Source organism: Cryptomeria japonica, chromosome 8 (assembly GCF_030272615.1).
Source record: "Cryptomeria japonica chromosome 8, Sugi_1.0, whole genome shotgun sequence".
NCBI classification, from domain to species: Eukaryota; Viridiplantae; Streptophyta; class Pinopsida; order Cupressales; family Cupressaceae; genus Cryptomeria; species Cryptomeria japonica.
The window spans coordinates 397,081,243-397,100,827 of record NC_081412.1 but is presented as its reverse complement, the minus strand read 5'-3'; the positions used below and the strand labels follow the sequence as shown (position 1 = coordinate 397,100,827).

At 34.5% G+C, this 19,585-nt stretch overlaps 1 protein-coding gene across 3 annotated transcripts in view; it reads right to left on the bottom strand.

Annotated features, from left to right (window-relative positions):
* Positions 1-3,906: 3,906 nt before the first annotated feature.
* LOC131079440 (probable LRR receptor-like serine/threonine-protein kinase At1g63430) overlaps positions 3,907-19,585 on the bottom strand; it is a 171,365-nt gene continuing 155,686 nt past the window's right edge. The window contains exons 8-14 of one of the 3 annotated variants that reach the window (XM_058017394.2): positions 6,503-6,733; positions 5,968-6,182; positions 5,351-5,483; positions 5,093-5,250; positions 4,553-4,765; positions 4,401-4,468; positions 3,907-4,321 (exon numbers count right to left, since the gene is read on the bottom strand). In XM_058017394.2, coding sequence (XP_057873377.1) covers positions 4,318-4,321; positions 4,401-4,468; positions 4,553-4,765; positions 5,093-5,250; positions 5,351-5,483; positions 5,968-6,182; positions 6,503-6,733 — 1,022 coding nt within the window. In that variant the 3' untranslated portion in view covers positions 3,907-4,317. Of the gene's footprint in view, positions 4,469-4,552; positions 4,766-5,092; positions 5,251-5,350; positions 5,484-5,967; positions 6,183-6,502; positions 6,734-19,585 lie in introns of all 3 variants that reach the window. The other 2 variants (XM_058017392.2, XM_058017393.2) reach the window with 2 other exon arrangements.

The window sequence follows — 19,585 nt, the reverse complement described above, 5'->3', positions numbered from 1 at the left end:
TTCATCACAAAATGCAAGTAGATTGCTTATGTTGTAATATTAGCACCAAATATCTTCCTTCACTATTGTATGACAACAAATAGCAAATAGACATGACAAAAGGTTTGGGTTCCTTTCAAAAACCTATTTTTACTTAATCAAAACAAATAGACATGACAATTATCACCCATCTAGAAAATTGATATAGGTGATGTCTTTGAAAGTAGTGCCAATGACTTACTATAGAAACATCTAATTACAAAAGAAAATTAAAAAATAACACTTTAACTAATTCAGCAAAACCAATTATAGATTGTAATGAGCCTCACCAAAAATAGAGTAAAAAAAACTAAAGGGGTAGCCTAGAGCTTGCTAATGGAAATGACAACTAGGTAGAAAAAGAAAGAACAAAAGAAATTACATATCATCGAAGAATACAAAAAGAAAAGTTGAGTGGAGCCAATGAAAGGGAAAATAATTAAAAATAAAAAGCTAATTGAATAAATAAAGAAAAATAAATTAAAAATTTTTTAACAACATTGTCTAATTATATCATTATTGTTCCAAATGGCTAGCTTCCACTCAAGCACTTGAGATTTAGATGGGCACATTAGAAAATTAAATTGTATAGGTGTCTATTTCATATAACTTGTTAAATAATACAAATGTGAGCAAAGACAAACTCTTAAAACAATTCATTCTCAAAATTCCACCAAATATATGATTAACAGATAAAAATCATTGCTGAATTGAAAGAGCTAAGTGTGGTGGTCAGTCTAAGAATGACACAAATGTAGACATTGTTATTAAATACTAAGTATTTGTTGGCATACGCCTTGGTGGATGGAACCAAGCTATGAAGTTGATAATAGTGAAGATAGCCAAAGTACAAGAAACCATGTAATTGTTAGTTGGAGCTACAATTAGTTTTTGGTTCAATTTTTTGTTGTAGAGTTGATAGATGAAGTCAATGTCTTGAGGACAAGATAAAAGGTTAAGCAAGTGATATTGATAGGAACAAATTTAATAATTTAATGGATTCAATTGAAAACCCCAAATGGGTATTGAATGAACCCAAAAGGAAAGCCTAATGGAGGTTGATGGTGAGAACCTACAAGGAAGCTAGAAGCTATGTCTATACAAGTTATCCTCTTAATGGAAGGATGAACAAAATAGGGACCAAAAAGCATAATTGTAGTGCCTCTTGTTGGTCATAGTTGTATAGAGTTGAGCCTAGGGACACGTTCTTATACCTTGGAGAGCAATTAATAATGATATCATATATTGCATATATAATGGAATGGCATAAACAAATAAAACATAGTGTGCAAGTAATAAGAGATCGTGTGTAAGTGCCCACGTAAATGTGATGTGTATGTCTAAGGTTTCAAAATGAGGAGACAATGAAGGTAAGACACGATATGAATAAAACAAAATATCTCACATAGTGTTATGTGAATAATAATGTTTTTGCTTGTATCCATAATCTATCACACTTGTTTTGGTTTTCCTTCTTATTTTATTACACTAAAGTTTAAATTTCATGAAAGATATTCTAAATCTTAGGTTTATATTTTATGTCAACATACCCAAAACAATATATTTTTTACTTCAAAAAATCACAAACATGCAAAACACAACTATGCTAATTCCAATCGAATAATAGTTTCTATGACATAAGCACAACTTCCACCAATCTTCATAACAAAAAAACAATAATTTCACTTCTAAGTTAAAAAATTTCTACAACATAAATTTGACCTCAAGTATCATTGCAAATTATGAGCTCAAAGCACTTATGTATAAGCTATCAAGAGATGTTTTGGGAGATTAAATAATAACAAAATATTCTCAATAGTGCTATGCTTTTAAGCACCCTATCCTAATTGTGGAAAATCAAGAATAAAAAAACTAGTTCTTAAAAAAATGATTAAATAAAATCCTAAAATAACAAATCCATCTCCTTGTTAAAATAACAACTTTTGCTATTCAAAGATATTTTCGAAATTCTAAAATAACTGACTTGCAAAATTGGCTGCATTCTCTAAACTTGCGAACTTTGTCTTGGAATTAATGAAATCTATCCCCAAAAAAAACATTGACGAACTCACTAAAATTGATGATCTAAATTTGACAAGACACCTTGGCAATAATTTGATTTAATGGTCTATTTGGATGCCATGATGAAGGAAGCAAGTTATTGTGGCTCCCCAAAAAAACACATAAAAGATACGTTTTGTCAATAATATGAAGGTTATACGCACGTTATTCACCGTTGATTTCGCGATTTATGACTCTTTTTTTCAGTTCTCAATAACATATACGTTTTGACCATTTTGGAGCCAGAATAGCTGCAGCCCAGGAGGAACATCCTTCTGTTTTGAAATAGCAGTTCAAAATCCCTCGACTAATATTCCTGAAAGCTAAACCGTACACTGTTGGGAGAGGCTTAGAACATTGTCATGGAATATTAGACTTCATTGATATACCTGAAATCATGGAGAGGAAGAAGACCTTGTTTGAGCCAAAATTGATATCAGTTAAAAAGTACTCTTTCATACATGTTGCATGCTTCCTTCTAGACTTTTTTCTTACCTCTTAAAAATAGGCATGTGGGTTTCAGTTAGCACCATCTTTTTCCTGAATATTTTCTATAAACACTTAACCTAGGCACGGAATTATATGTTGGTTAACTAAGAAGCAAGTTAGAGTTTTAAGGTGGTTGTGCCACGGGAAGAGTGCACATCTTGACATGTTTGAAACTTTCTTTCACTTGAGGGCCCTTGAAGAACAGCCACGTTTGTATTAGACCAGGCAAAGCATTATGCTAGCAAAGCCACAGCAAACAGCAAACAGCAAACAGCAAACAGAAAATGTTCTGAACTGGTTTATTACTAAATTTTCGGGCCTTATCTACTACCTCGACCCACAGCACACATAATATTCTGAACTAGTTTATTATTAAAATTTACTTTAATAATCTTCAATGTTGGCGCCTTCGGGTGCTTTCCATAATTTCGGTCTTATAAATCAATAATCAACTATCATTACTTGTTAAACCATAATATGCTTTTAAAAAACACCACCGTCTCAGTTAAAAGGATATTCAAGAACCTTCAAGATAAGTTATGCAAAATGACCATTCTGAAATCAAAGCTGCCGTTAAAAGCTTTTGGTGACGAGAGTTGACAAACCAATACCTTAGTTTGATGAAGGATCCAGTCAAATTTCATTAAAAGCTCCCACAGTGAAACATTTGTGTCATGATTAAGTGCATGTAAATACCAAAATGTCATTTTGAATATTTTATATCTTGAATGAAATTTTACGTTTGCAAACTTGTGCTTGGGATAACCTTTTCTTTCCCTCAAGAGTCCTAATGATAGGAAAATAAGCATATTAAAGAATCCGTATCACACAATTAAAGCTCACGAAAAGAGCCAGATTTAAATAAGTTCCCTCAGATTGCTTTAGAAAACACCTGATTAAAATTTGCTGCTTCAACTGAAAACCGATCTATAATGTCATCAATTATTGTTTCAATTTATGATCAAAATTAACTTGTAACTGAGCTGTAATGTTAGCATTAAATATGTTGCTGAAATTCACACCCTTAAGTTTCTGCTTCTTGAATTAACTTTTGTCTTGAGTATCTATCATAATGCAAAACCAAAATTTGAAAATTGGCCCCTAACAACTAACTATGATACGAACATCATTATCCAGAAAAAATCATAAAAAGTGAAATCCTTTGTAAACCCCTATTCCAAAATAATATGATAGACAATGATAATTTTTGTAAAATTTCCATCCTATATGCATTTTGATTTCATAAAGAAGCTGGGTATAGTATTTATATTTCTGTTCAGGGGAATAGTGGAAGATCCATTCTGTACCATCCAGATCATACTCTAGAATAAGTCAATCTGTCCTTAAGCAATCCTATTTGTTAAGTAGAGGAAGCTAAATTGAATCCATCAAACAATGAAAGAATCTTCATTTTGAAAAAGAACATGAAGAGGAAGCTCAATCCTCCAAGTATGGTACAGATTTATATCTCATGGGCATATCTATTATCGTGCTGGCATATCATGTTCTACCCAACTACATTTTTTTATGGTCACAGCACGAAAATGTGAATGAACAAATGCCTTCTGTCAATGGAATAAATTGACGTTAACTTTGCTACACATATAACTTCAAACATGACCAATACACTCAGCAGAAAATGGAAATTTCTTTACAATCAGGATACGAGTTGATGCTCTGCCCACTTGAGGGGAGATTCTTTGAAACCCGCAGTCTCAGATGTGTCAATTCCAGACTCAAGCATACAAACTATCTGCTTCATTGAAGGTCTTGTATGATCAGATTTAATGCAGAGACGAACCACTTCACATACAGTTTGGAGATCACTGTACCTGAAATATCTGAGTGCAGGGTCAACTAGGTAGGCGATGACTTCAGGAACCTCCAAGTACTCTTGAGCCTGCACATAAAATGCTTGGTCAGCTTTAATTTCCCACTGAAGTTGATAAGAGATTTAGGTGAAGATAATTTAGATTTGCTTTACCCAGTCAAGAAGGGATCCCTGGTGCTTGCAATAGGGGAATCGTCCACTGATAATCTCCAATAGAAGCACTCCAAAGCTGAATATGTTGAATTCAATATCAGAATGATCTCCTAAAGATTCTACAGAACCACGAGTCAGAGTTGCACTGCTTTTGAAAATTGACCTCCTTTCATCTTTTACAAATATGGATTTCCAAGTCTCAAAGTCTGCCAACTGAAAGCAGTAAAAAAGTTAGTAAATTTGAACTTATTGACTCTCTAAAGTGATGATGAAGTCAGTTTCTTTTGGCGAGAAAGATCCAGCAGTGCACCAAGTGTAAGAAGCTGAAATTCCAGTAAATCCACATGGCTAAATTCTGGGATGAGAATTTAAGGTGAACTGGATCTTCTACAAGAATTCAGATCCCTGTCTATTCTATATGTATACACTGTATTAATTATCCACCCTAAGACATGCCTTGTTAAATTAGATGTATTCATAAGCATTCCGAAAGCACAATGAACAACACAATATTCATTGTTCTAACAACTATCACCACACCTTTGGAGTAAAGTCTTCTGTTAGGTATATTGCATTGGAGTCCAAATCCACAAAGGAAACGGGAGGTACGAGTTCATGGTGCATGTACTGCAAACCATGTGCCACTCCTGCTATAATTTTCATCCGAGCACTCCAGCCTAGCTGCCATCCATCCCCATCTGGAATACAGTTAAAGCAGTCATCTCTCCTAATCTCATCAAGTAGCTGTGATCTTACACATTATTAAAAAAATGCACGATTTGACATCATAGGACTCACAATGAAGATGCTCGTACAGTGTCCCATTTGAAGCATACTCAAAGACAAACATTCGTGTGAATGGTTCATTCTCCGTACAATGTCCCAACAGTTTGACAATATTTCTATGATTCAACTTTGCTAGATCTTGCACCTGAATGAGGCCTTTTAATGTTAGAAATGACTTATCCTGCTATCCTTACATATCAAAAATATAACTTAAAACGGTTTATCTCTTCACCGAATAATCTAATTGCATAATGTTTTGAATTGGAGTTGTTCCCAAGTAACCAAAAACAACAAATAGGACATGATGAAGAAAGCGTATGGCATATGTAATTACAACTACAGAAATTGGTCAAATCTTAATCAGAAGCCAAAAGTGATACACATGCCAAAAGCCAGTCATACATGGCATCAGATAACATATGGAGCCCTTTTAACAAGAGTATTACCTTAGCAAAGTTGGATTATTGATGCAACAAGTAGTTTTGATAAAATAGAGCATCAACATGCCACATGACCATGACATTTCTATAAAAATTCAAACACCCTAGCACTACATCATTGGTAATGATATTCTTGGAATAGGGTTGCAGAACAAAATCAGAACAGGTTGATCCTTGTAAAGTTATTACCTTTTTTCGAAAACAAACCTCAGATTGGGGGGTCCAATCTTCTCTGGTAACACGCATGCTTGTTACAGCTATTTCTCGTCCCTGTGATGTGATACCTTTGTAAACTATGCTATCAGGGCAACAGCCAATAATGTTGCTGAAGTCTTCACATGCTTCTTGAAGCTCTACTCGGCTCATCACTGTTACACCATTTAATGCTCCAAATCCTGGTTGGACTTTCACAATTCATGCAGGCCTTGTTAATGCAAATTTATACTAAATAACCACTAAAGGCACACTGCCTAGAAGTCCCAAGTTATGCCTGGACACCCTCAGCTCTATTCTTTACAAACTACTTCAGGACAGTACTATCTTGCTAAAAATGTCATTATTAAAAATTTCAATATATTTTTTTGTTTGAACTATCTGGGTTGCTCTACCATCATAGATGATATAATGCATTAAGTCTTTAATATGATTTTGATCATACTTGATACTTAGGAAAATCATGCAGACATGGATAAGAATTGCAAATGTTATAAAACAAGAAACTTACCTGTGCCAAATCTATCTCCTTCGTGACCAGTCAAAGTTTTCTTCCACGGCATAAATGCAATGGCTTCTTTTTTGTATTTTATGAGAGTCATAACAGCAGCAACCAAAAAAATTGCTGCTATAAAGCTTCCCATCACAATTTCAAGGGGAAGCAACCATAGGGGTTTGAAGTTACCATTTTCTTTTCCTAGCTTTGGCTGGTTTGTTGGCTTTGTCGCAGAAATGAGAAATCCTGAACAAGAAAATATGAAAATATTATTATAAATATTAATAAAGCCAAAAGTTAAAATTTGAATTAGTATGCTCCAATTTTTAAATTCAGAAACATTATCACTATCAGGTGTCTAACATCCATACAAGAAAGATAATTTCTTTTACACTATAATATTCAATGTTCACCCACACATGCTGGAAGACAAAATAAGCATATACACCCCAAATTGAAGAATTTTCTTAGCATTTAAATCATATCTGATCGTGCATGAACTCTCAATGTATCTGCATATAGAATAAAATCTTTTATATAATTTTCTTTGAGATTTAAGAGATTGTATTGATTGACGTCATTGTCATTGAAGTGGTGTGTAAATTCCAAAACAGGGAGTGATTATGTTGAGTAGTGATTGCAGTACTGGAAATGTAGCCACCATGCAGGCTGTACACTATTTTGTAAGATACATACTTTTTACAAAATGTCTCAAAACAGACATATCAAGTCAAACAAATAGATAACAGCTGCCATAGAGCAATGCCAAACTATTTATATAACAACTTGAAAACCAAAGGATGGACAGATTTCCATGTGTCACTCACCCTGGTCTCTGTGACTGCATAAACCCATTTCATTTAATCTGACCATCTCAGATTAAAATAGCTTAAAATTGTCATAATCAAGGGTATCTATATGGATTTGATAGCATTTTCCAAAGAAAGTTAAAATAGACTGAAATATCGTGACACTCAAATGCATGGAAAACTCCAGAATATTGTCTTTGGACCCCAAGGAAAACAAATCATTAACATTTGATGAATATGAAGCTTTTCCCTTAACATATCTAGGTCTTTGTCACGCCACCGTGTCACAGCAGCATTAGAAACCTAATCACAGCAGTCCTAAACCCTAGACGCACCAGTTCTAAGCCAAGTCACAGATTTATAAGCATGAGTGATTAAATAATGCAAGGGGCCAACCAGGATAAAAGTAACTAAGATTTGGAATGATCAATTATAAGGAGCAATTAATAAATGAAACCAGAAATTTGGGCTGACCTCCCTTTGTTCTTCAAAGCAATATAAATATATATGATGCTACGGCCAACCTTCTAGTTCAAGTGCCCAAAATTGAAGGAGAAAATTAATAAATAAAAGTAACTTGTTATGGTGACCAACCTAGGCTGTTTGAGCGCCAAAAATTTAAGGGCAAGCAAATTTAAATAAAAATATAATATTGAAGTGCAGCTAGGGCCGACCCTCCCTTGTTTTGGCACCCCTTTTGGTGAAGCTTTTAAATGCAAATTATATATTATATATGCTGGCTGACCTGGTTGAGAGAGCATAACCGCTCAACAAAAAGGCATGTCAATAGGGTATAAATAAGTGTTTTTGGGAGGACATTTATACTATCTATTCATTCAAGATCTTTCTAAAAAGAGTAGATTGAAGAGAATCAGTTCTGATATTGATAACAGATTCAGGCATACAGAAGTTTGATATTATAACTGTAATTTGGTATGGAATTCTTGTGATATATATAGCATAATGAATGTTAATTATGAATTCCCACTTCTAAACAATGTGTATAGAGTTGAGAAATATGGTATATATATATAATGTGAAGTTCTTTGTATGTTTGTTTAAATGCTACAATCAGCCATGATAGGGGTAGTAAGGGATTACAAGGAGAGGAAACAGCGATGAGTACGCCACTTCATGGTGGTTGACCAAGGTCCCATGAGGCCAAGGGGGTGCAAGGAGTACCACCCTTGGGCTTAGAAGGGAAGGATTTTCAGGACACCCTATTTTAAATGCACCCCAACACTCTATCATGGTGGATCAATATACTAAGGAGTCCAATCATAGAGAAGGGAACAAGATGGCATGATGAAGGGGAAATGGTTATTGGACACCTCACTAGGTACACCACCTCGTATGGATGGCAAAGGGCTACATGAGGCCAAGAGGGATGGTATATCCACTCTTGGGCCTAGGGTAGAAGATCTCTTAGGCACCCTATCAACTCACCTTATCCTAGCTTCCCTACGGTTGAATTTCCCCATGAAATTAGAGATATCTTATGATTAAATTTATGTTCCTAACCCTAGAAGGAAAGATCTATTTTATCGATTACATCTCAATGACTACCTAACATGTTTGCAGGATCTCAACCAGATAAATGATATCACTAACTCTATTCCATTTCTTGATTTACTTAGAATTGTAATTATAGGGCATTTACAAAAGGGGACATTACAATCTTCAGCTAGTCTTATTCAAATTTGGAACACTGTTAGTGAGTGACAGTATGAGATGCCGTATTGGCCTTCATGGGGAACAACATTGATCGAAGCCTGGATCTGTTAATTCTATTGTTCTCAGACATGTCTAGTTGAGTATGAACACGAACAAAGTGATGGAGTATTACCATGAAAATATGCAAGAAAATGAGAGTTATATAGGTTCTAGTTATATTGTGTGCCTTGAAGATCTGCTCCTAAATGCCAACAGATGAGAAATAGAAGAAAGAAAGCATACAAATGACCATGGCATGACTAAAGTAGGTCAGCAAAACTCAAAAGGATTATCAATTACAATAGGTAGATGGTGTCAAGAGCTCATTGTCTGAAATGAATAATTTGAAAACCAACCATCTTAGGAATAGGAATGCACCATTCTAGTGCAGCCGTATGTTGTAATAGCAAGATGGAATCGCAGCCCCAAAGTCTCAAATGAAAAATGAGCATACCTACATTCTGAATACATATCATCCTAGGAATAGGAGAGTGTTATCCCAATGCAACTATATTGCATGTAGGACAATAACCTATTGCACAAAACTTGGGAATGAGTATAGTTTAAGAAACAAAGTGCCATTGAGCATACGAGGCTCCAAATCCTCTAGACACTAAAAACCAATTGTATTGCATGCAAATAACATAACTGAAATATGCATCAAATCTAGCTTATTAAAACCAAATACATGCAAACCTCAGAAAGATCAAATGTGATGTGTTGTTGATAGATTGAATATGGTTTCTCATAAATCCAGTAGCATATCGATATGATCAATATGATTGAGTAAAAAAATGAACAAGATAATGATATGACAAAGCAAGATATGCAAATGGGGCGATAAGCCACTCATTTATAGAATTTCCATGAGGGAAATCAAGGACCAAGATAGATTGATAATAGATGGCTAGGATTGAATGAGGATTAGCGCTTTGGATCAAAGTTATAGGCATTTGATGAGTGTCACATGAGGGACAAGGGCTAGGTTTAGGAATGGATTAGGGCAACATCCTTACGTGAATGGCTAGGAATTGGAGATATAGTATGAAATGGAGGGATAAGATTAAAAGTTAATTTGACTTTTGGCAAGTGTTTAGGTTTAATGAATCTAGACAAGGTTTTAATTAGACATGTGAGAGGGACACTTGTCACATGATGGCAAGTTTAACTTGTGATCCATGTGAATGGATATCGTGGCTAGATTTAAATGGTTAAAGATTGAGGAATAAAGGTGAAAGTTAAATTAATTTAATAAATAATATATAAATATTTATTCAATTAGTGGCTACAACAAAGTGGAAAAAGGAGAAGGATAAATTAATTAAATAAACAATAAATATTTATTTAATTAATGGCTAAGAATAAGGTGGGACAAAAAGTGATGAGTAAATTGATTAAATAAATAGACTATCAAAGAGGGGCAAAATGTAGACACTTGACTATGCAAGCTTTATTTATGAGGCTAGTACTCTCCTAGCCTTCTACACCACATATGTATTGGATGATGAAAGACTTGCGGATGAGTGGATGAGTGCAAATTCCATTAATGTGCAAGTCAAGCTTTATTTATGAGGATAGCACTCTCCTATTCCAAGTGTATAGCATGAGAATGCATTACTAACTTAAAGATGCACTAGATCTAGCCTAAATAAAACCAAATACATGTAAACCTTAGAAAGTTCAAGTGATATCTGTTGATGTGTTGATAGATTGGATGTGGTTGCTCAAGATTCCAGTAGCATGATGGTATGATCTAGATGATCAAGTGATAAAATAGACAACATAACAATATGATAAAACAAGGTATGGATATAGGGTGAGAGGCCTCTATTTTATAGAATTTCTAAGAGGGAAATCAAGGGCTTAGATGAATTGATTATGGGTGGCAAGGATTGGTTGAGGATTAGGGCTTTAGATCAAAGTTGTAGTCATGTGACAAGCATCACAAGAGGGATAAGGGATAGGGTTTAGGATGTTATTATGGCAACATCCTTGTGTGAATGGCTAAGATTTAGAAATGTAGTATGAGATGGATGGATGAAATGAAAAGTTAGTTTGACTTTTCTCAAGTGTCTAGGTTCAAAGAATCTAGACAAGGTCTTAGTCATGTGAATCTAGACAAGGTCTTAGTCATGTGAAAGGGGCATTTGTCACATAATGACAATTTTAGATTGTGATCCATGTGAATGGATCTAATAGTTAGGATTAAATGGACAAGGATTGAAGGATAAAATGGAATTAAATATTGGAAGAAAAGGTGGTGGAGATTAATTAGTCTAAATCAATTAAAACCTCTATTTTATAATATTGTCAAGAGGGAAATCAAGAGCCTAAATGGATTGATAATTGATGGCTAGGATTGATTGAGGATTAGAGCTTTGAATCAAAGTTGTATTCATGTGAAAGTGTCACATGAGAGATAAGGGATAGAATTTAGGATATTATTAAGGCAACATCCTTATGTTAATGGCTAGGATTTGGAGATGTAGTATGAGATGTATGGATGAGATGAAAATTTACTTTGACTATTGTCAAGTGTCTAGATTCAATGAATCTAGGCATCTTAGTTACATGTGAAAGGGACACTTGTCACATAATGGAAAGTTTAAATTGTGATCAATGTGAATGGATCTAATGGTTAGGATTAAATGGAAAAGGACTGAGGGATAAAGTGGAATTAAATATTGGAGGTAAAGGTAGTGGAGATTAATTAGCTTAAATCAATTAAGGCCTCTATTTTATAGATTTTTCAAGAGGGAAATCAAGGGCCTAGATGGAGATAATGGATGGCTAGGATTAATTGAGGATTATGGCTTTGAATCAATGTTGTAGTCATGTGACAAGTGTCACGTGAAAGGTAAAGGATAGGGTTTCGAATATTATTAGAGCGACATCCTTATATGAATGGCTAAAATTTGGAGATTCATGGATGAGATGAAAAGTCGGTTTGACTTTTGTCAAGTTTCTAAGTTCAATGAATCTGAGCAAGGTCTTAGTCAATCATGTGAAAGGGACACTTGTCACATAATGGCAAGTTTAGATTGTGATCCATGTGAATGAATCTAATGAAATATTGGAGGAAAAGGTGGTGGAGATTAATTAGCCTAAATCAATCAATTAATTAATTAATTTAGTTGGAGGATTTTTGAGGTGGGGGATAAAGGTGAAGGGTAAATTAAATAAATAATTAATTAATTAATCGCTAGAATAAGGTGGGATAAACAGTGAAGGATATTTTAATTAAATAAATAATAAATATTTATTTAATTGATGGCCAAGATATGATGGGATAAAGAATGGATAAATTAATTAATTAAATAAAGACTATTTATATAATTAATGGCTTAGTATAGGCTAAAATTAGGTGTATTTGGATATGGACAGTTTACGTGTCTAAATTTTGCCCCTTTTTGAGATGATGTTGTGACTAAGATAAGTAACATCAATTCAAAGAAGAATAAAACATAGTGGGTAAGAAAGGGATGAGGACTAGTAGCATGATGCCCCAATCATTGGAAGGATGGGAGTTAGGTATGCCCCCTCGAGAGCACATGTGGGTTCAAAAACCACATATGTGATCTTGAAAGAATGGGAGGATTGAAGGATGAATGATTAAAGGTCATGGAAGAAGATAGAGATGATGAAGATATGGATGAAGAGGAAGGATGGATGATCATAATGCTGCAATGTTATAGCAACCTAGATTTGATATTGTACTTGCGTTATGTGCCAAGGTATAAGGAACCAAGGTAACGATGTGTCAAGAACGTGCTCAAAAAGATCAAAACTTCAAATGCAAACATATGCCTTATAACATCATCATTCGGAAGGCCATAGTGCCCCTATGGAAATATGGTGCAAAGACCATGATAGATGAAAATAATGATAAAACATACAAGCAACAAGAAAGCATGCACAACAAACCAAAAACAAGCTAGGACTATGCTCCAAGTCAAACTGAAATTGATTGATTGATTGATGATGATTGATGATGAGGATGATAGTAAAATTAACAATAAGAATAATGTGTACACCAAGGATTGTGTTGTTAACAATAAGAACAACACTTGGATTGGGAAGGATATGTCCCTGTAATGATAATTGAATTAAAGTGGATCAATAGATTATCAACTGCTTTGGATTACAATCGATGGATGCTTTAGGATGATGAGCTAGATTGCAAAATTGGATTGCATGGATTAAATTTTGATTGCATTGATGGGTAGCTTTGGGATGGTTGGATTGGAAGAAGGAAGGATAAATAGATTGGATGGAGGATAGAGGATAAATGGATCAGATAGGATAGAGGAATGGATGTGAACCAATGACAAGGGAGAACAAGTATAGTAGAAGATGGAAGGATAACTTAGCTAGGAGATAAGGGGATTGATTGGATGGATAGGGAGATCGGAAGATAGGAGGAGGGAGCTCCAAGGAATATGTTTCAAAATAACAAGATACCCCACACTAGAGGTAGTGTGCAATCATGAATAAAAGATAATAATGGATAAGATGCATGATATGGAAGGATAGTGCGTAAAGAGTATGGATAGTGGAGGAAGTAAGGCTTTCATTTTCCAAAGCATACAAGGATATTTTGCCCCTAGCTTTATCAAGATCAAAGGTGCAAAAAAGGGGGAGATGGATGGAAAACGTATGGGGGATATAAGATGGAGGATATGATACGGTAGATAGAATAGAAAGTTTGGATAACAATAAAAAGAAAGGAAAAGAGAATAAGTGATCACACAAAGGTGCAAGAGGAGAGCATACACACCCACTCACCCCAAAGACACAACAAAAAAAGTTTATGAACCCTTAAAAAATGAATGTGCAACTAAGGCAAGTCAAATGATAATGCCTTGGACAAATGTAGCTGCAACACAAATGTGTTAGTAGTTTCACAAAGGTCTTGGACAAATGAATATGGATGCAAGAAAATGGATTAAAAATGGTTGTATAACCCCCTACAAAAAACAAAAACTAATGCTATGATGCAGAAAAAAAGAGATAATGAAAAGATATGCTCGTCACAACAATGCAGTGTTACTCGAAAATGCGTTTCCGGCCTTAAGGCACCTGTTTTGGAAACGAAAACCATTTTGGGGACTTGGGGATGGCCGGAAACATTTCCAAACCGTCCCCGATCCTCGAAAATTTTCGGAAACCATTCCAAAAACTCGGAAACGGTCAACTATTTTTCCAGGGACCATTGACTGTCCCTGGGACCCTAGCCATAGCCGTTTCTAACGCTAAGGGCAATTAAAAAACAATTTTTTTTATAAAAAAATTTAAAAAATTAGTTGAGTTTTGAAAGCAATTAATTTTATTTTTTTAGAAAATCTAGATCCCTGATCGCAACGAGTAAAGTTTTTCTGATTTTTAAAAATTAATCACTTGTAAATTATTATAATATTTATTATTTATTAATAATTATTAAATTATTAATTTAATAATTATTAATAAATAATAAATAATAATTTTTATTTTTCTGCAAAGTTTCGTTTTGTTTAATATTTTAGATAATATCAATATACTTTGATATTGATATAGTATTATATCGATATCAATATGATATCGATATAGATTATATCGATATCATATTGCTTCCCAAAGTTCAAATGAAAAATAGAAAAAGCTCTAGAAAAATTGGAAAATAAAAAAAATACTAGTGAAAACTGAAAACGTGAAGTCAGAGACTCAGAAGTGGAAGCGTTTTTTGATTTTGGTCTGAGAAGGAAAAAAGATTATGAAATTAGAATTAGAATCAAGACTCTAATTTATAAATGTTATTATGTTGCTATGATTAAATTTCATATATATATATATAGCTGTCCCCTATTCCAGGTAATAAAAACATGGAAATCCGTTTCCCTATCCCCCCGTCCCGGAAACTCGGGGTAACATAGCAACAATGCAATTTCAATTTTTTGCTTTTCACATTGTCAAACTAGATTTGTTTATTTTGCAATATTTTTGGCCTCAATAATAAAAATAAAAATAAGTAGCCCCTAGTAAATTTCTAAGAACTTTCCAAAAATGTAAAAATATTTGAAAAGTTCCTTGATTTGCACCCTATATAATGTCCCCGTTTTTGAATTCTCTAGTGCAGTTGTCATTGACATTTTGGGTTTGTGTCAACATGATCCAAGGGGTGTTTTGGTATATCCATTGAGCTTGGATGGTTTAGAGGATTTAAATGACGCTTTCAAATGTTATTTTCAACTTCTGGTTTGGGCTCCAAGATTCATGGAGAGAGCGTCTATTTTTTGTAAGTCACCCAATCAGGCTCGTTTATTATCTTTCATCATTGGGATCACTCCTATGCTGTTAGATTTCGATTCGGCTGCTTTTCGTCCATTTTCACAAGTCAGGTGTACTATTGGCTATAATTTAATTAAATTTAGTAAGGTTGCTATTTTAATTAAAATTGTTTTAATGAGCACCTTAGTGTTATAGCTTGTTGGATTGGGATGAGAAGTTTTAAATCTTGGCCACATAAAACAGGGACCTTGTATGTCAAATTATCAATATATTAATAAAAAGGTCATTTTTGGAGCAACAAGGGAGTTTAAATTAATAAAGTGACTTCATTATAATGTCAACTTTAAATTATAACATAAAGTTGCTTTTGAAGGGAAATGAAATAAAATAAAGTATTTCTCTCAAAGAGAGAAAAGGCTATTATAAAAGGAGGAAAAAGGGAATTGGAATTCATTGTAGAGTTTATTTGTTTTCACTTGTTTTGGAGAGCTATCTCTTGGATCATCTTCTAGGATGAAAACCCTTGGAGATATTGCGTGACTTGGACGGAAACCCAAGATCGCTTAGGGAGGGATTCATCACAGAATTCCATTGGAGCTATATTACATTTTCAGATCAGATTTGGAACTACATTGCACCGCAGATTTTCAGATCAGTTTGAAGGAAAGTTGTTTCATCAGCTAGGGTTTGAAGTCTATTTGCAAGTTGAAGGCATATTCAATCAGATTTGGAGGTTATTAAGGACTATCTTTCATCGATAATCATTTTGCTAGGGTTTGGAGGAAGGATTAACTGGTTTTTGGAAAGCCTTGGTGATTGGTATCATTTTCGTATTGGCAGATTTGTTTCAAACCTCTGCAATTTTCATATCAGACCATAGATGGAATACTCGTAGAGTACTCGGCAAGTTTTGAAAAACTCACGAGTTTTTTTGTGAAATATCCCCTGTACTATAATGACTGAGAACAAGGAATATTTCCTGCCCAAACTACGTGTTATGTTGTTCTGAGATTTGTGTGTTATGCTGACAGAGTTTTCAGTTTGTAATTAAGATCATCACACATGAATATCTTATGAATAATCACCTTCTAAATGACTCTCCTTGACTGTTAGTTAACTAGAGATGCATATGCAACTATCTATTGATGATATATATGAGTCTAGGTTCAAAAATTATAACAAACAGCAAGCTGACAATATGACAAACAATTGTCAGACACCCTCAGATATTCATGAATATATATGCAGATCAAAACTCCTTTCTTCTTTATTTCATTTGATTATCAAATAGGACATTACATTGGCAGCAATAAGATCATATACATGGACTACTATTAAGGACCACTTTTCAAACTTTCTGAAGACACATGACTGCAACTAACTTATACATTCAGTTTGAAATTACAATGAATGAATAATGCCAAAAGAAACTATAATCAATCGCCTTGAAGAAGAAAGCAATATCTTGGAATTGGAAGCCTCCAATGGATGAATTCGATCTCCTTGGCAAAATCATCCCTGCTGCTACAAATGTGGTCTGATGTATTTATGTTTGACAGCTGCCAGTCCTTCAAACTTCCTCCAAAATAGTCACCCTTCCTCCCCAAGTAAAGCGCTGTCCTTAATGATGAGTTTGGATGCCAAATTGAAGAGATATGAGCAAAATCGAAGGTATAACCTGCATGCCAAGATTTTGACTCAGACTGAAATATATCACTGATTTGTCCACGATATCACCTCCCAATATCTTCAAGAAGAATCGCCTTTTACCCCTGAGAATATTGCTGGCCTCCAAAGTGGGGTTTGATGCTTCAATGTAGAGGAATGAATAAAATCGTGGGTATGGGGTTAGCAGCTCGATTTTCCTTCAAACCTGATATATGATCAGAAAGCATACAATTTACCACCAAATGCTCTCCCAATGGGATCGATTATCCTTCCTAACCAAAGTTGATATGCAATGAACACTAAATCTGCCAATCTGAAAATTCAACAATTCATCCACCATGGCAAACAGCAAAACTCGATAAACACATTTAGGAAGACTGATATGTCTCCCTCTCACAATAGCAACCCCTCGGAAGATCTCTCACCTCCTCAATTATGCTAACCATTGGGAGTTTTCGTTCTCAAATGATTGTCTGTAGAAAACCCTTCGGCTCCACAAGTCTACACAAGAAGAGATATTCACAACAACTGATGCCCAACAATGAATCACCTTACTCTATTTATTCTTTTCATATCTAATCATGTGATTCCTTCTAGAAGATTCTCTTCTTATCTTGTAGGTACACTTTATTATTATTATTTTATTACACATTAATTTAATTGCACTTTTTAATATATTATTATATCATAATTAAAGTGCACACGTCTCACAATACGTGTAATCTCCTTATTACTCCATAAAATCAAGTAGACATAAAATGTGAAGCCGTAAATCACTGCAAATCGACCCCCTCATCATTCCTCTTGGCCTACGAGGGTCAAGTGATAGGCCAATCCCGTGAATATCTGAGGACTAATGAGAAGGAGATATTACATTTTGCTGGGCAAGTATTTACGCCATTAACTTGCACACAAACTCGCAGAGTTTTTGGCGAGTTTGTCACAAAAACATGGCGAGTATTTAGCAAAAACTCGGTTGCATAAAAATTTGAGGCCCAAACACGTCAAAGAATTATCTAAATGTTTTTTTTCAAGTCAATCTCATTCTCTTCATCAGAATATACACATGAAATATAACATTCAAGTATAAGACATATTGAAATGTGACTTATACTTTAAGTTATATTTCATGTATATATTGGTAGGATGTTTGAAAGTGGTTTAAGATCTCTAGGACTTATAACGCAAATTCTAGGTTTTAGAAGATCTTTTAAATTTTTAAACTTAGTCAAATTTCAGTAATCAATATTCTCTCTCAGCATTCTCTCTCTCTCTCTATTTCACCCACTTTAACTGGCCCAAATTTTAGACCTATCTATCTCCCTATCACTCTTCCTCTATCCCCTCTCTCTACCACTCTTTATCTCACTCTCTCCTCTCTCCCCCAAGATCTAGACCTATCTCTCTACCCCTCACTCTATCACCCTCAGACCCCCAGGAGGGGTGCTACCCTCAACCTCATTTTGGTGAGGTGGACAAGCCACATCAAATTCCTAGGACTAGACCCTCTAGTTCTATCTCTTCCCTAGTTTTCACTAGAGCTGTGAAGAGGAAGATGTAAAATGTTTTGATGTGGTATTTACTTTTAGTTTTACAAAAGCAATTTGCTATTTCATTTTGTTTCAGTCTATCAGCCATCAACATTCCACAAGAGGATGCCATTTTGTACCCAATTTGCATTTATATCAATCAAATATATCTAGACTCAGCTTGTTTCTTTAGTGTACTCATTTATTGACTCATTGGATGCATCTCATCATTGAATTTTGCAAAAAAAATGCATTTCTAATCAAATTTAAGCAATAAGTTGTCGAGTTTTTTGCCGAGTTTTCATCAAGTTTTTTATTTGGGCCTTGGCGAGTTTTTACTTTTGGCGAGTAGTTCAACTATGTATCAGACTGCTGCTCTTAGAGCTGGGTGGTTATTTTGGCATTTACTTCACATGTTTGGCAGCTAAGGTTTCAGGGCCCATTTCCAACCTTGGCCGCCCACTTTGGAGGAAGTTTGGGGACTATTTTGAGGCTGCCATAAGCTTCAAATTGTGCTCAGAAAATTATCAGCCTTGTGTAAGGGTATTTGCAGCCAATATCTTCAGAGATTTGTCATGCAAGACTCCCTTATATGACAAATGGAAGCATCAATCAATTGGGTATGTTTAGAACCCCAAAATTAAAGTCGTTGTTGGTTGTAGACACATTTTATGTAGTTTTATCGGTTTGAAACTTTGTATCAAACCTGATATAATTTGTCTTTAGAACTGATTTAAGGCAAATAAAGTTGGATTCGGCGGTCAAATGTGTTGTTTATGGTTTATGCATCGTAGTACTTGCATTTCTACATGTTATTTAATCATTTGTCATTGAAATCAAACATCAAACAACCAAAACAGAACCTAGAAATTAGAAATCAGGCCATGCATGCTAAGTGTTAGACAAAATGTCAAACATCTAAAATTGAGAATATTAGTCCAGATTTAGCAGGAGTTCTTACACCCTAGAAAGCAAATTTATGAAAAGCGACTAGTTAACCAAGATCTGATATTGTATCCTTTTTTATCTCAAAAATAAAAATGTAAAAAATAGACCCCTCTTAAAACTCTAAGAGCTTTCCAAAAATATAAAAAATTCTGAAAAATTAATTAATT